The sequence below is a fragment of the Periophthalmus magnuspinnatus genome, chromosome 21 (genome assembly GCF_009829125.3).
Source record: "Periophthalmus magnuspinnatus isolate fPerMag1 chromosome 21, fPerMag1.2.pri, whole genome shotgun sequence".
In the NCBI taxonomy this organism is placed as follows: Eukaryota; Metazoa; Chordata; class Actinopteri; order Gobiiformes; family Gobiidae; genus Periophthalmus; species Periophthalmus magnuspinnatus.
Window position 1 is genome coordinate 2905953 of NC_047146.1, and position 18156 is coordinate 2924108.

The following is an 18156-nucleotide window of genomic DNA, read 5'->3' on the forward strand; positions in this document are numbered from 1 at the left end:
ACAGACACGTGAGGACAGGTGACAGGTGTGGTCAGAGCATTCACTCCTGTCAGTTTAATGAGAGCCTGACAGACCAGCACAACCACAATCTGATCAGTCTGAAAAACACATTTAAATGAAGGTACAGCAAAGAGTTGAGCACATTTACATTACATGAGAAAAAAAAAAAAACATTTGAAGAGAAAGAAAGTTCAAATTAAGTTAGTTATAAACAGTGCAGTTTTTGATCAAATATATAATAAAGTCTTTGAATAAAATACCATTTTTAAAACAAAATAACAGTAGTGTTTTCAAAGTGTGGTCTTTTTTGGACAGTCCAAATAATGAGTCTTTTAAAGATGTAACAAATTTGTTAAAAATAAAAGGCACAGATATGATCCCAGCTGTGGAGAACAAAGCTGCTATTTGAGTTTAGGGAAATGTGCAGTGTCTCCAGCAGCACCAAACCCGAGCCCAGCGTAGAGAGGCTGTGTGAACCTGGTCTGGACTCTGTGGAGGAGGCTCATGGTATTTTCAGAGACGCTGTAAAACGCCAAAACCCCTGCACTGTGGTCCAGGTAAACCCCGATTCTGGGCCGGACAGGACCTGAGGCTGGACCTGAGACCTGGGAATGGACTGAGTTAAACCAAAATGAATAACTTGTTTTGTTACACTGTCCCAGGATTTATCAGTTTCCAAAAAAAAAAAACATTCATCCGAGCGTCCTTTCCTCTGAATGTCTCCGTATGAAACTGCTATATAAACACTATACCTCCCGCTCCACTCCACCTCCCAGTAACAGCGGCCCGTCAGACTCTCTCTGCTCAGGACCTGAAACCAGAAACTGAATCTGTTTGGATGATCTGGATAACTCTGGTGGTCACTCATAAATGTGACTTTTCTCTTTGCATCTGACAAACACAGTCTGGTGTAAACTGTGTTTGGGTCCAGGGTGACTTCTGTAGAATATTGTAAAAAGTCCTCTCTGGAGGTGAGTTCAGCTGGTGGCATTGAAGCCTGGACTGGATTTAGAGCAAGCTGGAGTGTGTCCCTGAGCTTGGACACAGCTCTGGTCACTTCCTCAAAGTATCCCCGGTCCCCTGTGTGAATGGTGGCTGGCTCTGTGCTCTGTGTGTGTGGGGACAGTGAAGCGTAGTGCTGTATAAACCGGTTATGATCCTGGGTGAGCCCCCTCACGTCCTGCTGCAGTTGGTCCTGGAGCTCTTGGACTCAGCTCAGTTGGGTCTCCTCCTGGGAGCGGATCTGCTGCTCCACTTCAAAGCGCCTTTTCTCCAGGAGAAGGGCCATGTCTCTGAAGCTATTGTCGTTGCTGCGCTGCACTGCTGTCTGGGCAGATTGGCTGATGTCCTTGGCCCCCTCCTGGCCGGCAGCTCTGCCTGCCTCTGAGCCCTCTCTGAGGCAGTGGACACTATATCATGACCCTTATGTTGGTCCACACACAGGGAGCAGAGCAGCTGCTGGTCACTGCGGCAAAATAGTCCCATAAGTCTGTGGTGTTGAAAGCAATTGTTTTCCTGAAGCCGGTGAGGTGGCTGGTGGCTGAAGGTCTCTCTGCACTGAGGACAGCTGTAGGTGCGCTTCTGTTGGTCCCAGTATCAAAATGTGAGGAACCTGACAGTGTACAGGTTTAGAGCAGTGCCTCCAGCTCCTCCTTCATGCGTGTCAGTCAGAAGGTATGTCCAAAACTGTACATGGAGATTCATTCTTGTCATTTTAAAGATAGCTGGAAAGACCAGCTGAACCACTCTGAACAATACTCATCTGCACCAACTCATGATCAAGTTTATACTAAGTTAAACTATTTTTAATATTAGAAATGGCACTCCTTGCTTCCAGTGAAATGTATAAACTAGATCACCAATAAAATAAAGTTGTGTAAATAATGCTTCATTCACATATGTGTTCATTGTTCATCGACTTGAATCAGTCTCACCTCACCATGCTGCTCCTCCAGTGCTCTTCCAGAAAACAAGGGATCCTTACTGCAATGCCACACTCCGGTAATTTAGGCAGAATAACTTTCATGCACTTAGCTTGTGCAGGCTTGAATTATTGTCCCCGCTGCTTCTCCAGTCCAAGTTCCACACGTCTGGTACCACAGTCACCATCAGTTGAGTCACAGGTGTTGGACAAGGAGACCTCACTGTGCTGACACAACAGTCTCTAAAGAAAGCCACTTGCACACAAGAAGTTTAGCAAAACAACTTTCCTCATAAAAGCGTAGAGTAGTTTCCACTCTGCGTACACTATCTTGGTTCTGAGCGTCTGGGTCCACTGCGCTGCTCTCATAGCCACAGTTGGACGACGTGGTCTTACTGCATTAACAGGACAGATGGCCACAGACACTAGTGGTTTAAGCAAAATAAGTTTTCTGTACTTATCTGGTACAAGCGTTGATTAATTTCCAGTGCCGCCGTACAACTCCCCTCTAGTGTAGCTGCTGTACTTGACTCATACTGGCATTAGTTCCTTCCTTTGACCCGTTCCGAGCTGTTAGCACGACGGCCACTGCAGCAGGCTTTCTGGTGATAGGCTCTTTGTTCTGCTGTGTCTGTCACCTAAATCTCACCAGTTGCCTTGGCCCAACTGTGTCCACTTCCTTTTCACTTCCACCAACAGTTCAGTGTCTCCTTTTTCCTTTTTCATGCCCTCTGCCTGACATTTAAGAGTACATGTAACATACCAGCTATATCATAACAGGATGGGCGTAAAGATCCAATCACTCCAGTGTTTAAATAACTATCTGTGCACAGCAAACTCAAATCATCACAGCAGATATAGATTCATTCAGACTGAGCTCTGGACAGAATCTTACAACTAACTAAAAGGAGGGTTCAAATAGAGCCCAGAAGAGATCACAAAATTACCCAAACATGCAATGATGACATGGATGACATCTAAAACCTCTCAATGTGTGTCAGTCTTGGACACATCTACAGCTTTTAATTAGTTTGATAAGGTCTTCTGATAAAACAGACAGAACTAGACCTGTCACGATAACACATTCTGAAGTATGATAAGTTGCAACAAAAAAACTATCATGAGATAGTATCCAAAGATCTTCATATCACTGTCACACTAACCCTTAAGCAGGAAATCCTAGTGAACCTTTTTTTCTAAGTGCACCATATTGTAAGAAATGTGGACAGCAATAAGTAGGCAAGGCAAGATTATTTGTACAGTACAGTTTGTATTCAAAGTAATTCAAAGTGCTTTACAGAATAAAATTTATATTAGAGGAGAAAAGTGCAGAATAAAAACCTTTCAGTCATATGCACAGCTAAACAGAACCGTTTGGAGCCTGGATTTAAACATTGTCAAAGTAGGGGCCTGTCTCACATCTTCAGGAAGGTTTTAACTGCATCAAACTGTAATACTGATTCTCCATGTTTACTCCTGTCCTAGCAGGAGGCCGGTCCCTGAAGTCCTCAGAGTGTGAGATGGTTCATGTGGCTCTAACATGTGGGAGATGTACTTTGGACCTAGGCCATGGAGAGACTTATACACAAGCAGAGCTGCTTTAAAGTCTCTGAGCCACAGGAGCCAGAGACCTGAGCCACAGGACACATGTGTGAAGTACTTCCTGGTTCTAGACCTGAGCCACAGGACACATGTGTGAAGTACTTCCTGGTTCTAGACCTGAGCCACAGGACACATGTGTGAAGTACTTCCTGGTTCTAGTCCTGACCCACAGTGTTCTGGATGTTCTGGATGTTCTGTTCTGTGTTAAGGCTCGTTTGGAGAGGCCAGTGAGCAGGACGTTACAGTCGTCTAATCTACTGGACACAAATGCAGGATAAGTCTCTCTAAGTCTGGTTTTGACAGTTTACCTTTGATTTTTGACATGTTTTTGATGGTAAAAAGCTGCAGATGTTATTGATTTGATGTGACTGTAAAAGTTCAAGTCTGAGTCCATTATTACCTCTAGATTTCTAGCCTGATTTGAAGGTTTTAGAGAGAGAGAGACTGGAGGTGACGCTGACACTTTCTTTGTTTCTTTGGACCAAAGACTGTGACTTCAGTTTTCTCTGAGTTTAGCTGGAGAAGGTTGTTTCTCCTCCACACACTGATCTGTTGATGCAGTGAATCCACTGGTCCATATTCACCTGCTGCAGTGAGACATAGATCTGTGTGTCATCTGCAGAGTTGTGGTAGGACACATTATTGCTGCATATTAACTGGCCTAACAGCAGCATGTAGAGACTGAACAACAGGGGTCCAATGATTGACCCCTGGGGCACCCCACAGATCAAGGACATTTTATCTAAGACACATTTTCCAATTCCACCGTACTCCGTGTCTTCTAGATAGGACTTGAACAAGTGTAGTGCCATATCAGAGATGCCCACTCAGTCCTCCAGTCTCTGTAAGAGGATCCTATGATCCACAGAGTCAAAAGCAGAACTCAGATCTAACAGGATCAACACTGAGGTGGATGTCATTTGTCACCTTGATAAGAGCAGTCTCAGTGCTGTGGTGGGGTCTAAATCCTGACTGAAAAATATCAAAGGAGTTGTTCATTTGGAGAAAGTTAATAAACTGTTGGTAAACAACTTTTTCAAGGACTTTGCCTAAAAACGGCAAAGTTGAGATGGGTCGATAATTGTTCAGTACTGTGGCTTCAAGCCTGCTCTTCTTTAGGAGAGGCTTGATAACTGCTGTTTTCCAACATCTTCAAAATGTTCCAGATTAAAGTGGCATTTTAACTATGCAAGCGAGTGGTTATAGTAAACTGTTGAGCACAGCATATAGATGAACTCAGACTGGTGACAATCTCTTGGACAGTTTTGTGAGTTACAGGTGCAAAGTGAGTCAGCTCAAAGTGTCTAGGTGGCAGCAGGAATGTTTTTGTCATTGTGGAATTCATGGCGTTTTTAATGACCTGAACTTTGTCATTAAAGAACACTGCAAACTTACCACTTGCACTTCGAGGTGGAAATGAGTTCTAATGGCAGCGGAGCTGGAGGGTTTGTTAATGTGTTTACTGTTGCAAACAGGACACAAGAGTTATTACTGCAACTGTCAATAATGTCTGAAAGTAAATAGCACAGAGAGCAGCCAAGTTCCATGGTTGGATCAGGGAGGCCATTGAGATCCGGACACGCACCCACCAGACTAAATCGAGATGAGGGGGCGTAGTATCTCTTTCACACCTGGGATACCTGTTTTCCTGTGTTTATTCTTACTTGCTGCACTTTTATTCAGCACAACTGTGTCAGTCCCAGAGGAACTGTTTTCATTGGCTGGTGGAGTAGAATGCAGGGGATATGGATGGACACATGAGGGATGTACAGAAGTGACACTGCAGAGCGGTACAGTGAGAGTTTGGGTGCAGCAGACGAGGCATGCTCACCTGGGACCACGACCACGCTGGGGATGCAAATGTTATGAGGCGACATACACGCAGGAGCAGAGATTTCTGCCAGCCGTATGAGTACTGACAATTGTAGCAACACTTGTCCATTGTTTGGGGCACAGTTTGGTGTTTATTTGTTATTCGCATAGGTGTCCCGGCGTGCCAGAGCCAGCCGGAAGGAGGATCAGGATGATTGAAGGAGTGTTGTGACGCTGAACACACGCAGGGACAGAAGAAGTCTGCTTTGCAGTGTAAATATCGTAGCAAAACTCCATCGTAGTCTAAGGTCTGGATGACCTGTACTTTCTGTGTGTTGTGCACTTTACAGGTGACCTGGTGTGTTTGACCGAGATGGACCCACTGGTTTTCAAACACTCTAAAAACTCATCATTTTTATTTGTGTTTGTTTGCATTGTGCTGAACATTACGCCATAGACAGACATGCATTCTCCCCAATGATGTCACTGCAAAGTACCAATAAGCCTCACACCTCACAGACTGCCATAACTGAACATCTTAGTGTGACATAGGGAGTGGATGACTAACTAAATTAAATAATTAAATCAATTAAACCAACAAAAACAGTGGGCACAGCCCATAAAATACATGTATAAAAGGACCTGGGGTTAGCATAGCCTACAGTGTCTGGAGCTAGAGGAAGCGACAGAACAGACGACACCGACCGCAAATGTGCGACGACCCAGAGGGGCCATGACATAAAAAGGACCGGCGCATATTACAGCAAGGCCGACCAGCGGAGCTGAGCTCAAGGACAGTGGAGCTGGACTGACAGCCACAGCACAGGAGCTACAGACACTATAGGGTGAACTAAAGTACTCCATGACTTCACCATTCTTCAAACAGGCAGAACTGAAGGGAAAACAGGATTCCATAACATTTCTATGTATAAAACTTCAGATTATTTAATAAATGAAATAAAGGATTGGTGAACTTTCACACACTCTTAGATATCATCAAATTAATGTCCCAATGTAAATTTGTTGGTGCCCCCAAAACTCTTTCTAGTCAAAGATACACTCTCCCAAAGGCCACGTGAGTCCTGCTTTAACTTAAACTCAAACTTAATCCAATTGTTTTCCTCTATATCCCATAGTTCTCCTTTATAAGTGACAAAATGAACACAGTGAACTGAATCTTCATGAAAATGTAATTGCAGGTTTAATCACAAGTACATTTTTAATTTGACTAATTACACATATTGTTCTTTTGAAATTACTCAAGTCTTCAAGAAAACTGCAACAAGGAAATAGTGCGGCCTCTGCCATGTCAGGTGTAACAGACACGTGAGGACAGGTGCGGTCAGAGCATTCACTCCTGTCAGTTTAATGAGAGCCTGACAGACCAGCACAACCACAATCTGATCAGTCTGAAAAACACAATTAAATGAAGGTACAACAAAGAGTTTAATACATTTACATTATGTGAGGAATAACATTTGAAGAGAAATAAATAAAGTCTTTGAAAACACTGTTATTTTATTCTATTCAAAGTGTGGTCTTTTTTGGACAGTCCAAATAAAGAGTCTTTTAAAGATGTAACTAGTTTGTTTAAAGAAAAGGCACAGATATGATCCCAGCTGTGGAGAACAAAGCTGCTATTTGAGTTTAGGGAAATGTGCAGTGTCTCCAGCAGCACCAAACCCGAGCCCAGCGTAGAGAGGCTGAGTGAACCTGGTCTGGACTCTGTGGAGGAGGCTCATGGTACTTTCAGAGACGCTGTAAAACGCCAAAACCCCTGCACTGTGGTCCAGGTAAACCCCGATTTTGGGCCGGATAGGACCTGAGACCTTGGACTTGACTTTGTTCAACCAAAAGAAACAACTTGTTTTGTTACACTCTAAGGCCCAGGATATATCATTGTATCCAAAAAACCATTCATCCGAGCGTCCTTTCCTCTGAATCTCTCTGTATGAAACTGCTATATAAACACCCCCCCCGCTCCACTCCACCTCCCAGTAACAGCGGCCCGTCAGACTCTCTCTGCTCAGGACCTTACACCTGTGACTGAATCTGTCTGGATGATCTGGATAACTCTGGTCTTCACTCATAAATGTTGCTCTTCTGTTTCCATCAGACAGGGACAACCATGCGTTAACTGTGTTTGGGTTCAGAGTGATTTCTGTAGAATATTGTAAAAAGTCCTCTCTGAAGCTGGGTTCAGTTGTTGGCAGTGAAGGCTGGACTGGACTCAGAGTGAGTTGGAGTGTGTCCCTGAGCTTGGACACAGCTCTGGTCACTTCCTCAAAGTATCCCCGGTCCCCTGTGTGAATGGTGGCTGGCTCTGTGCTCTGTATGTGTTTGGACAGTGAAGCGTAGCGCTGTATAAACTGGTTATGATCCTGGATGAGGTCCAGTGTGTCCAGCTCAGAGAGGCTCCTCTTCAGCCCCCTCACGTCCTGCTGCAGTTGGTCCTGGAGCTCTTGGACTCGGCTCAGTTGGGTCTGCTCCTGGGAGCGAATCTGCTGCTCCACTTCAGAGCGTCTTTTCTCCAGGAGAAGGGCCATGTCTCTGAAGCTGTCGTTGCTGCGTTGCACTGCTGTCTGGGCAGAGCGACTGATGTCCTGGGCCTCCTGTTGGAGCCTCTTCAGGTCTGTCTCTTTGTGCTGGAGGCTCTGGAGCAGTAGGGCCCTCCTGGCCGGCAGCTCTGCCTGCCTCTGAGCCCTCTCTGAGGCAGTGGACACTATGTCATGACCCTTATGTTGGTCCACACACAGGGAGCAGAGCAGCTGCTGGTCACTGCGGCAGAATAGTTCCATCACTTTGTCGTGTTGAGAGCAGAACTTTTCCTGGAGCTTGTCAGACGGCGCCACCAGCTGGTGTTTCTTAAATGCTGCAGCTTCATAATGAGGCTGTAGGTGGCATTCACAGTAAGAGGCCACACACTGCAGACAGGACTTGACAGCTCTCAGCCTCTTCCCAGTGCACACATCACAGGACACATCCTCAGGTCCGGCATAGCAGAAGGCAGCAGAGGACGCTGTCTTCTTCATCTGCTGTACTAAACCTGCTAATCTGCTAGTCTTCTTCCGCTGTTCTACTAAATCAGTTAACACTATATTGTTGCGCAGGACAGGCCTGGGGCTGAAGCTCTCTCTGCACTGAGGACAGCTGTAGCTGTGCTTCTGTTGGTCCCAGTAGTGTTTAAGACACTTCATGCAGTAGCTGTGTCCACAGGGAGTCGTCACTGGATCCTTCAGTAGCTCCAAACAGATGGGACAGGACAGAGAGCCCTGCGGAAACCGCTGAGCCATGTCTGTGTGAGTCGTCCTTCTGAGACCAAAGCAAAATGAGAGGAACCTGACAGTGTGCAGGTTTAGAGCAGTGTCTCCAGCTCCTCCTTCATGCGCGTCAGTCAGAGGACATGTCCAAAACTGTACATGGAGATTCATTCCTGTCATTTTAAGGATAACTTGAAAGACTAGCTGAACCACTCTGAAAAATACTCATGTGCATCAACACATGATCAAGTTTACACTAAGTTAAATTATTTTTAGTATTAGAAATGGCACTCCTTGCTTCCAGTGAAATGTATAAACTAGATCACCAATAAAATAAAGTTGTGTAAATAATGCTTCATTCACATATGTGTTCATTGTTCATCGACTTGAATCAGTCTCACCTCACCATGCTGCTCCTCCAGTGCTCTTCCAGAAAACAAGGGATCCTTACTGCAATGCCACACTCCGGTAATTTAGGCAGAATAACATTCATGCACTTAGCTTGTGCAGGCTTGAATTATTGTCCCCGCTGCTTCTCCAGTCCAAGTTCCACACGTCTGGTACCACAGTCACCATCAGATGTTGGACAAGAAGGAGACCTCACTGTGCTGACACAACAGTCTCTAAAGAAAGCCACATGCACACAAGAAGTTTAGCGAAACAACTTTCCTCATAAAAGCGTAGAGTAGTTTCCACTCTGCGTACACTATCTTGGTTCTGAGCGTCTGGGTCCACTGCGCTGCTCTCATAGCCACAGTTGGATGACGTGGTCTTACTGCATTAACAGGACAGATGGCCACAGATGCTAGTGGTTTAGGCAAAATAAGTTTTCTGTACTTATCTGGTGCAAGCGTTGATTAATTTCCAGTGCCGCCGTACAACTCCCCTCTAGTGTAGCTGCTGTACTTGACTCATACTGGCATTAGTTCCTTCCTTTGACCCGTTCCGAGCTGTTAGCATGACGGCCACTGCAGCAGGCTTTCTGGTGATAGACTCTTTGTTCTGCTGTGTCTGTCACCTAAATCTCACCAGTTGCCTTGGCCCAACTGTGTCCACTTCCTTTTCACTTCCACCAACAGTTCAGTGTCTCCTTTTTCCTTGTATTTCATGCCCTCTGCCTGACATTTAAGAGTACATGTAACATACCAGCTATATCATAACAGGATGGGCGTAAAGATCCAATCACTCCAGTGTTTAAATAACTATCTGTGCACAGCAAACTCAAATCATCACAGCAGATATAGATTCATTCAGACTGAGCTTTGGACAGAATCTTACAACTAACTAAAAGGAGGGTTCAAATAGAGCCCAGAAGAGATCACAAAATTACCCAAACATGCAAGGATGACATCTAAAACCTCTCAGTGTGTGTCAGTCTTGGACACATCTACAGCTTTTAATTAGTTTGATAAGGACTTCTGATAAAACAGACAGAACTAGACCTGTCACGATAACACATTCTGAAGTATGATAAGTTACAACAAAAAAACTTTCATGAGATAGTATCCAAAGATCTTCATATCACTGTCACATTAACCCTTAAGCAGGAAATCCTAGTGAACCTTTTTTTCTAAGTGCACCATATTGTAAGAAATGTGGACAGCAATAAGTAGGCAAGGCAAGTTTATTTGTACAGTACAGTTTGTATTCAAAGTAATTCAAAGTGCTTTACAGAATAAAATTTATATTAGAGGAGACAAGTGCAGAATAAAAACCTTTCAGTCATATGCACAGCTAAACAGAACCGTTTGGAGCCTGGATTTAAACATTGTCAAAGTAGTGGCCTGTCTCACATCTTCAGGAAGGTTTTAACTGCATCAAACTGTAATACTGATTCTCCATGTTTACTCCTGTCCTAGCAGGAGGCCGGTCCCTGAAGTCCTCAGAGTGTGAGATGGTTCATGTGGCTCTAACATGTGGGAGATGTACTTTGGACCTAGGCCATGGAGAGACTTATACACAAGCAGAGCTGCTTTAAAGTCTCTGAGCCACAGGAGCCAGAGACCTGAGCCACAGGACACATGTGTGAAGTACTTCCTGGTTCTAGACCTGAGCCACAGGACACATGTGTGAAGTACTTCCTGGTTCTAGACCTGAGCCACAGGACACATGTGTGAAGTACTTCCTGGTTCTAGTCCTGACCCACAGTGTTCTGGATGTTCTGGATGTTCTGTTCTGTCTTAAGGCTCGTTTGGAGAGGCCAGTGAGCAGGACGTTACAGTCGTCTAATCTACTGGACACAAATGCAGGATAAGTCTCTCTAAGTCTGGTTTTGACAGTTTACCTTTGATTTTTGACATGTTTTTGATGGTAAAAAGCTGCAGATGTTATTGATTTGATGTGACTGTAAAAGTTCAAGTCTGAGTCCATTATTACCTCTAGATTTCTAGCCTGATTTGAAGGTTTTAGAGAGAGAGAGACTGGAGGTGACGCTGACACTTTCTTTGTTTCTTTGGACCAAAGACTGTGACTTCAGTTTTCTCTGAGTTTAGCTGGAGAAGGTTGTTTCTCCTCCACACACTGATCTGTTGATGCAGTGAATCCACTGGTCCATATTCACCTGCTGCAGTGAGACATAGATCTGTGTGTCATCTGCAGAGTTGTGGTAGGACACATTATTGCTGCATATTAACTGGCCTAACAGCAGCATGTAGAGACTGAACAACAGGGGTCCAATGATTGACCCCTGGGGCACCCCACAGATCAAGGACATTTTATCTAAGACACATTTTCCAATTCCACCAAGTACTCCGTGTCTTCTAGATAGGACTTGAACAAGTGTAGTGCCATATCAGAGATGCCCACTCAGTCCTCCAGTCTCTGTAAGAGGATCCTATGATCCACAGAGTCAAAAGCAGAACTCAGATCTAACAGGATCAACACTGAGGTGGATGTCATTTGTCACCTTGATAAGAGCAGTCTCAGTGCTGTGGTGGGGTCTAAATCCTGACTGAAAAATATCAAAGGAGTTGTTCATTTGGAGAAAGTTAATAAACTGTTGGTAAACAACTTTTTCAAGGACTTTGCCTAAAAACGGCAAAGTTGAGATGGGTCGATAATTGTTCAGTACTGTGGCTTCAAGCCTGCTCTTCTTTAGGAGAGGCTTGATAACTGCTGTTTTCCAACATCTTCAAAATGTTCCAGATTAAAGTGGCATTTTAACTATGCAAGCGAGTGGTTATAGTAAACTGTTGAGCACAGCATATAGATGAACTCAGACTGGTGACAATCTCTTGGACAGTTTTGTGAGTTACAGGTGCAAAGTGAGTCAGCTCAAAGTGTCTAGGTGGCAGCAGGAATGTTTTTGTCATTGTGGAATTCATGGCGTTTTTAATGACCTGAACTTTTTCATTAAAGAACACTGCAAACTTACCACTTGCACTTAGAGGTGGAAATGAGTTCTAATGGCAGCGGAGCTGGAGGGTTTGTTAATGTGTTTACTGTTGCAAACAGGACACAAGAGTTATTACTGCAACTGTCAATAATGTCTGAAAGTAAATAGCACAAATAGCACAGAGAGCAGCCAAGTTCCATGGTTGGATCAGGGAGGCCATTGAGATCCGGACACGCACCCACCAGACTAAATCAAGATGAGGGGGCGTAGTATCTCTTTCACACCTGGGATACCTGTTTTCCTGTGTTTATTCTTACTTGCTGCACTTTTATTCAGCACAACTGTGTCAGTCCCAGAGGAACTGTTTTCATTGGCTGGTGGAGTAGAATGCAGGGGATATGGATGGACACATGAGGGATGTACAGAAGTGACACTGCAGAGCGGAACAGTGAGAGTTTGGGTGCAGCAGACGAGGCATGCTCACCTGGGACCACGACCACGCTGGGGATGCAAATGTTATGAGGCGACATACACGCAGGAGCAGAGATTTCTGCCAGCCGTATGAGTACTGACAATTGTAGCAACACTTGTCCATTGTTTGGGGCACACTTTGGTGTTTATTTGTTTATCCGCATAGGTGTCCCGGCGTGCCAGAGCCAGCCGGAAGGAGGTTCAGGATGATTGAAGGAGTGTTGTGACGCTGAACACACGCAGGGACAGAAGAAGTCTGCTTTGCAGTGTAAATATTGTAGCAAAACTCCATCGTAGTCTAAGGTCTGGATGACCTGTACTTTCTGTGTGTTGTGCACTTTACAGGTGACCTGGTGTGTTTGACCGAGATGGACCCACTGGTTTTCAAACACTCTAAAAACTCATCATTTTTATTTGTGTTTGTTTGCATTGTGCTGAACATTACGCCATAGACAGACATGCATTCTCCCCAATGATGTCACTGCAAAGTACCAATAAGCCTCACACCTCACAGACTGCCATAATTGAACATCTTAGTGTGACATAGGGAGTGGATGACTAACTAAATTAAATAATTAAATCAATTAAACCAACAAAAACAGTGGGCACAGCCCATAAAATACATGTATAAAAGGAACTGGGGTTAGCATAGCCTACAGTGTTGTCTGGAGCTAGAGGAAGCGACAGAACAGACGACACCGACCGCAAATGTGCGACGACCCAGAGGGGCCATGACATAAAAGGACCGGCGCATATTACAGCAAGGCCGACCAGCGGAGCTGAGTTCAAGGACAGTGGAGCTGGACTGACAGCCACAGCACAGGAGCTACAGACACTATAGGGTGAACTAAAGTACTCCATGACTTCACCATTCTTAAAACAGGCAGAACTGAAGGGAAAACAGGATTCCATAACATTTCTATGTATAAAACTTCAGATTATTTAATAAATGAAATAAAGGATTGGTGAACTTTCACACACTCTTAGATATCATCAAATTAATGTCCCAATGTAAATTTGTTGGTGCCCCCAAAACTCTTTCTAGTCAAAGATACACTCTCCCAAAGGCCACGTGAGTCCTGCTTTAACTTAAACTCAAACTTAATCCAATTGTTTTCCTCTATATCCCATAGTTCTCCTTTATAAGTGACAAAATTAACACAGTGAACTGAAACTTCATGAAAATATAATTGCAGGTTTAATCACAAGTACATTTTTAATTTGACTAATTACACATATTGTTCTTTTGAAATTACTCAAGTCTTCAAGAAAACTGCAACAAGGAAATAGTGCGGCCTCTGCCATGTCAGGTGTAACAGACACGTGAGGACAGGTGCGGTCAGAGCATTCACTCCTGTCAGTTTAATGAGAGCCTGACAGACCAGCACAACCACAATCTGATCAGTCTGAAAAACACAATTAAATGAAGGTACAGCAAAGAGTTTAATACATTTACATTATGTGAGGAATAACATTTGAAGAGAAAGAAAGTTCAGATTGAGTTAGTTATAAACAATACATAATAAAGTCTTTGAATAGAATAAAATAACAGTGTTTTCAAAGTGTGGTCTTTTTTGGACAGTCCAAATAAAAGAGTCTTTTAAAGATGTAACTAGTTTGTTTAAATAAAAGGCACAGATATGATCCCAGCTGTGGAGAACAAAGCTGCTATTTGAGTTTAGGGAAATGTGCAGTGTCTCCAGCAGCACCAAACCCGAGCCCAGCGTAGAGAGGCTGAGTGAACCTGGTCTGGACTCTGTGGAGGAGGCTCATGGTACTTTCAGAGACGCTGTAAAACGCCAAAACCCCTGCACTGTGGTCCAAGTAAACCCCGATTCTGGGCCGGACAGGACCTGCGGCTGGACCTGAGACCTGGGAATGGACTGAGTTAAACCAAAATGAATAACTGTTAAGTTTACACTCTAAGGCCCAGGATTTATCATTGTGTCCAAATCTACATGCATTACAGTCTCCTCTCCTCTGAATGTCTCTGTATGAAACTGCTACACGAGCATTCCTCCAGCTCCACTCCACCTCCCAGTAACAGCGACCCGTCAGACTCTCTCTGCTCAGGACCTGACACACAGTGAATCTGTCTGGATGATCTGGATAACTCATGTTTTTTCTCATAAATTTCACTCTTCTGTTTCCATCAGACAGACACACTTTGGTGTAAATTGTGTTTGGGTCCAGAGTGATTTCTGTAGAATAATATAAGAAGTCCTCTCTGGAGCTGGGTTCAGCTGGTGGCAGTAAAACCTGGACTGGATTCAGAACGAGCTGTAGTGTGTCCCTGAGGTTGGACACAGCTCTGGTCACTGTTGTAAAGTATCCCTTGTACCCTGTGTGAACTGGCTCTGTGCTCTGTGTGTGTGGGGACAGTGAAGCGTAGCGTTGTATAAACTGGTTATCATCCTGCGTGAGCTCCAGAGCATCCAGTTCAGAGAGGCTTCTCTTCAGCCCCCTCACGTCCTGCTGCAGTTGGTCCAGTCTCTGGAGCAGCAGGGTCCTCCTGGCTGGCAGCTCTGCCTGCCTCTGAGCCCTCTCTGAGGCAGAGGTCACTATGTCATGACCCTTATGTTGGTCCACACACAGGGAGCAGAGCAGCTGCTGGTCACTGCGGCAGAATAGATCCATCAGTCTGTGGTGTTCAGAGCAGATGTTTTCCTGGAGCCTGTGAGACGGCGCCACCCGCTGGTGTTTCTTTAAAGATGCAGCTGCATAATGAGGCTGTAGGTGGCGCTCACAGTAAGAGGCCACACACTGCAGACAGGACTGGACAGCTCTCAGCTTCTTCCCAGTGCACACATCACAGGACACATCCTCAGGTCCAGTATAGCAGAGGGCAGCAGGGGGCGCTGTCTTCTTCATCTGCTCTACTAAACCTGCTAACATGATGTTTTTCACCAGGTCAGGCCTGGGGCTGAAGCTGAGGTGACATTCAGGACAGCTGTAGAGCTGCTTCTCGTCCTCTTGGTCCCAGTGCTGTTGGACACAGTTCCTGCAGTAGCTGTGTCCACAGGGAATAGTCACAGGATCCTTCAGTAGATCCAAACACACGGAGCAGGAAAAGGCTTCTTGGTCGAGTGCTTTCTGCGCCATCTCTGCTGGATCAGAAACAGTTTGACTTGGACAGAAACGAAACTTTAGAGTGAGAGCAGCACCCACAGCTCTGTGTGGAGGAAGCAGGAAGCGACGCCTCTTAAAGGCACAGACACATGTTTTATCAGACTGTGTGAGCAGTTTACAGTCAGTTTTAGTCCTGGTTTAGTCCTGGGTTAGTCCTGGTCTAGTCCTGGTTTAGACCAGTTGGGCATTAGATCTAAGTCCTGGTTTAGACTTAACTCTTTACCCTGTTTTAGTTTTTCCTTTTGTTATAATATATTTAACATGGTGTGAGTCTGTTCTTACCCAGGGAAAATGAAACACTGTGAACTGAATCTTCATGAAAATATAATTGCACATTTAATTACAAATACATCTTTAGTTTGACTTGAATTACAAATATATATTTTTTAATAAACTTGTGCAGGTCTTAAAAAAAACTCAACCAGAAATAGTGCACCCTCTGCCATGTCAGAGCATTCACTCCTGTCAGTTTAATGACAGACCAGCACAACCACAATCTGATCAGTCTGAAAAACACAATTAAATGAAGGTACAGCAAAGAGTTTAATACATTTACATTATGTGAGGAATAACATTTCAAAGTAAAAAGTTCAAATCAAGTTAGTTATAAACAGTGGCTGGTGTAAAACATGTAGAGAATATAATATAACTGGAAATATGAACTCATATAAACAGTAATGTTGCTAAAACTGCTTTTTATAAACTGTACTAAAAGTTCAAACTCGATTTTGATATTTTCGATCAAATTTAAAATTAAATCTTTGAATAAAATATAATTTTCAATATGAAGTAGTATATTTAATATAGTGGCACAAATATGATCCCAAATTGGGATCACTGGGATCAGAACAAAACTGTTGATTTGAGTTGAGGAAAATTTGCAGTGTCTCCACTACTACAAATCCAGACCCCAGCGTAGAGAGGCTGAGTGAACCTGGTCTGGACTCTGTGGAGGAGGCTCATGGTACTTTCAGAGACGCTGTAAAACGCCAAAACCCCTGCACTGTGGTCCAGGTAAACCCCGATTCTGGGCTGGACAGGACTTGAGACTGGACTTGAGACTGGACTTGAGACTGGACTTGAGACTGGACTTGAGACTGGACTTGAGACTGGACTTGAAACTGGACTTGAGACTGGACTTGAGACTGGACTTGAGACTGGACTTGAAACCTCTAAGGGAACTTTGTTAAACCAAAATAAATAACTGTTGCATTTACACTCTAAGGCCCAGGATTTATCATTGTTTCCAAATAAACATTCAGTAGAGTTTCCTTGCCTCTGAATGTCTCTGTATGAAACTGCTATACGAGCATTCCTCCCACTCCACTCCACCTCCCAGTAATAGCGGCTCGTCAGACTCTTTCTGCTCAGGACCTGACACCAGAAATTGAATCTGTCTGGATGATCTGGATAACTCTGGTTTTCACTCATAAATGTTGCTCTTCTGTTTCCATCAGACAGAGACAGTCTGGTGTTAACTGTGTTTGGGTCCAGAGTGATTTCTGTAGAATCTTGTAAAAAGTCCTCTCTGGAGCTCAGTTCCACTGGTGGCAGGGAAACCTGGACTGGACCCAGAGTGAGTTGGAGTGTGTCCCTGAGCTTGGACACAGCTCTGGTCACTTCCTCAAAGTATCCTCGGTCCCCTGTGTGAATGGTGGCTGGCTCTGTGCTCTGTATGTGTTTGGACAGTGAAGCGTAGCGCTGTATAAACTGGTTATGATCCTGGGTGAGGTTCAGTTTGTCCAGATTAGAGAGCCTCTTCTTCAGCCCCTTCACGTCCTGCTGCAGTTGGTCCTGGAGCTCTTGGACTCGGCTCAGTTGGGTTTGCTCCTGGGAGCGAATCTGCTGCTCCACTTCAGAGCGTCTTTTGTCCAGGAGAAGGGCCATGTCTCTGAAGCTGTCGTTGCTGCGCTGCACTGCTGTCTGGGCAGAGCGACTGATGTCCTGGGCCTCCTGTTGGAGCCTCTTCAGGTCTGTCTCTTTGTGCTGGAAGCTCTGGAGCAGCAGGGCCCTCTTGGCCGGCAGGTCTGCCTGCCTCTGGGCCCTCTCTGAGGCAGTGGACACTATGTCATGACCCTTATGTTGGTCCACACACAGGGAGCAGAGCAGCTGCTGGTCGCTGCGGCAGAATAGTTCCATCACTTTGTCGTGTTGAGAGCAGAAGTTTTCCTGGAGCTTGTCAGACGGCGCCACCAGCTGGTGTTTTTTAAATGCTGCAGCTTCATAATGAGGCTGTAAGTGGCGCTCACAATAAGAGGCCACACACTGCAGACAGGACTGGACAGCTCTCAGCCTCTTCCCAGTGCACACATCACAGGACACATCCTCAGGTCCAGCATAGCAGAAGGCAGCAGTGGACGATGAGCGCTTAGTCTTCTTCAGCTGTTCTACTAAATCAGTTAACACTGTGTTTTTGCGCAGGACAGGCCTGGGTCTGAAGCTCTCTCTGCACTGAGGACAGCTGTAGGTGCGCTTCTGTTGGTCCCAGTAGTGTTTAAGACACTTCATGCAGTAGCTGTGTCCACAGGGAGTCGTCACTGGATCCTTCAGTAGATCCAAACAGATGGGACAGGACAGAGAGCCCTGCGGAACACGCTGAGCCATGTCTGTGTGAGTCGTCCTTCTGA

At 44.9% G+C, this 18156-nt stretch overlaps 3 protein-coding genes across 3 annotated transcripts; all 3 read right to left on the bottom strand.

Annotated features, from left to right (window-relative positions):
• Positions 1-347: 347 nt before the first annotated feature.
• On the bottom strand, positions 348-18150 carry LOC117388823 (E3 ubiquitin/ISG15 ligase TRIM25-like). Its single transcript, XM_055230601.1, has 2 exons — positions 16904-18150; positions 348-811 (listed from the first exon to the last, which is right to left on the bottom strand). The coding sequence occupies exons 1-2, from the start codon at positions 18131-18133 to the stop codon at positions 503-505; spliced, it is 1539 nt and encodes a 512-aa protein (XP_055086576.1). The 5' UTR covers positions 18134-18150; the 3' UTR covers positions 348-502.
• On the bottom strand, positions 6875-8647 carry LOC117388819 (tripartite motif-containing protein 16-like). Its single transcript, XM_033986361.2, has one exon. The coding sequence runs from the start codon at positions 8626-8628 to the stop codon at positions 6973-6975; it is 1656 nt and encodes a 551-aa protein (XP_033842252.1). The 5' UTR covers positions 8629-8647; the 3' UTR covers positions 6875-6972.
• On the bottom strand, positions 13602-15761 carry LOC117388821 (E3 ubiquitin/ISG15 ligase TRIM25-like). The gene is made up of 2 exons (XM_055230602.1): positions 15707-15761; positions 13602-15673 (listed from the first exon to the last, which is right to left on the bottom strand). The coding sequence occupies exon 2, from the start codon at positions 15500-15502 to the stop codon at positions 14069-14071; it is 1434 nt and encodes a 477-aa protein (XP_055086577.1). The 5' UTR covers positions 15503-15673; positions 15707-15761; the 3' UTR covers positions 13602-14068.
• Positions 18151-18156: the final 6 nt, after the last annotated feature.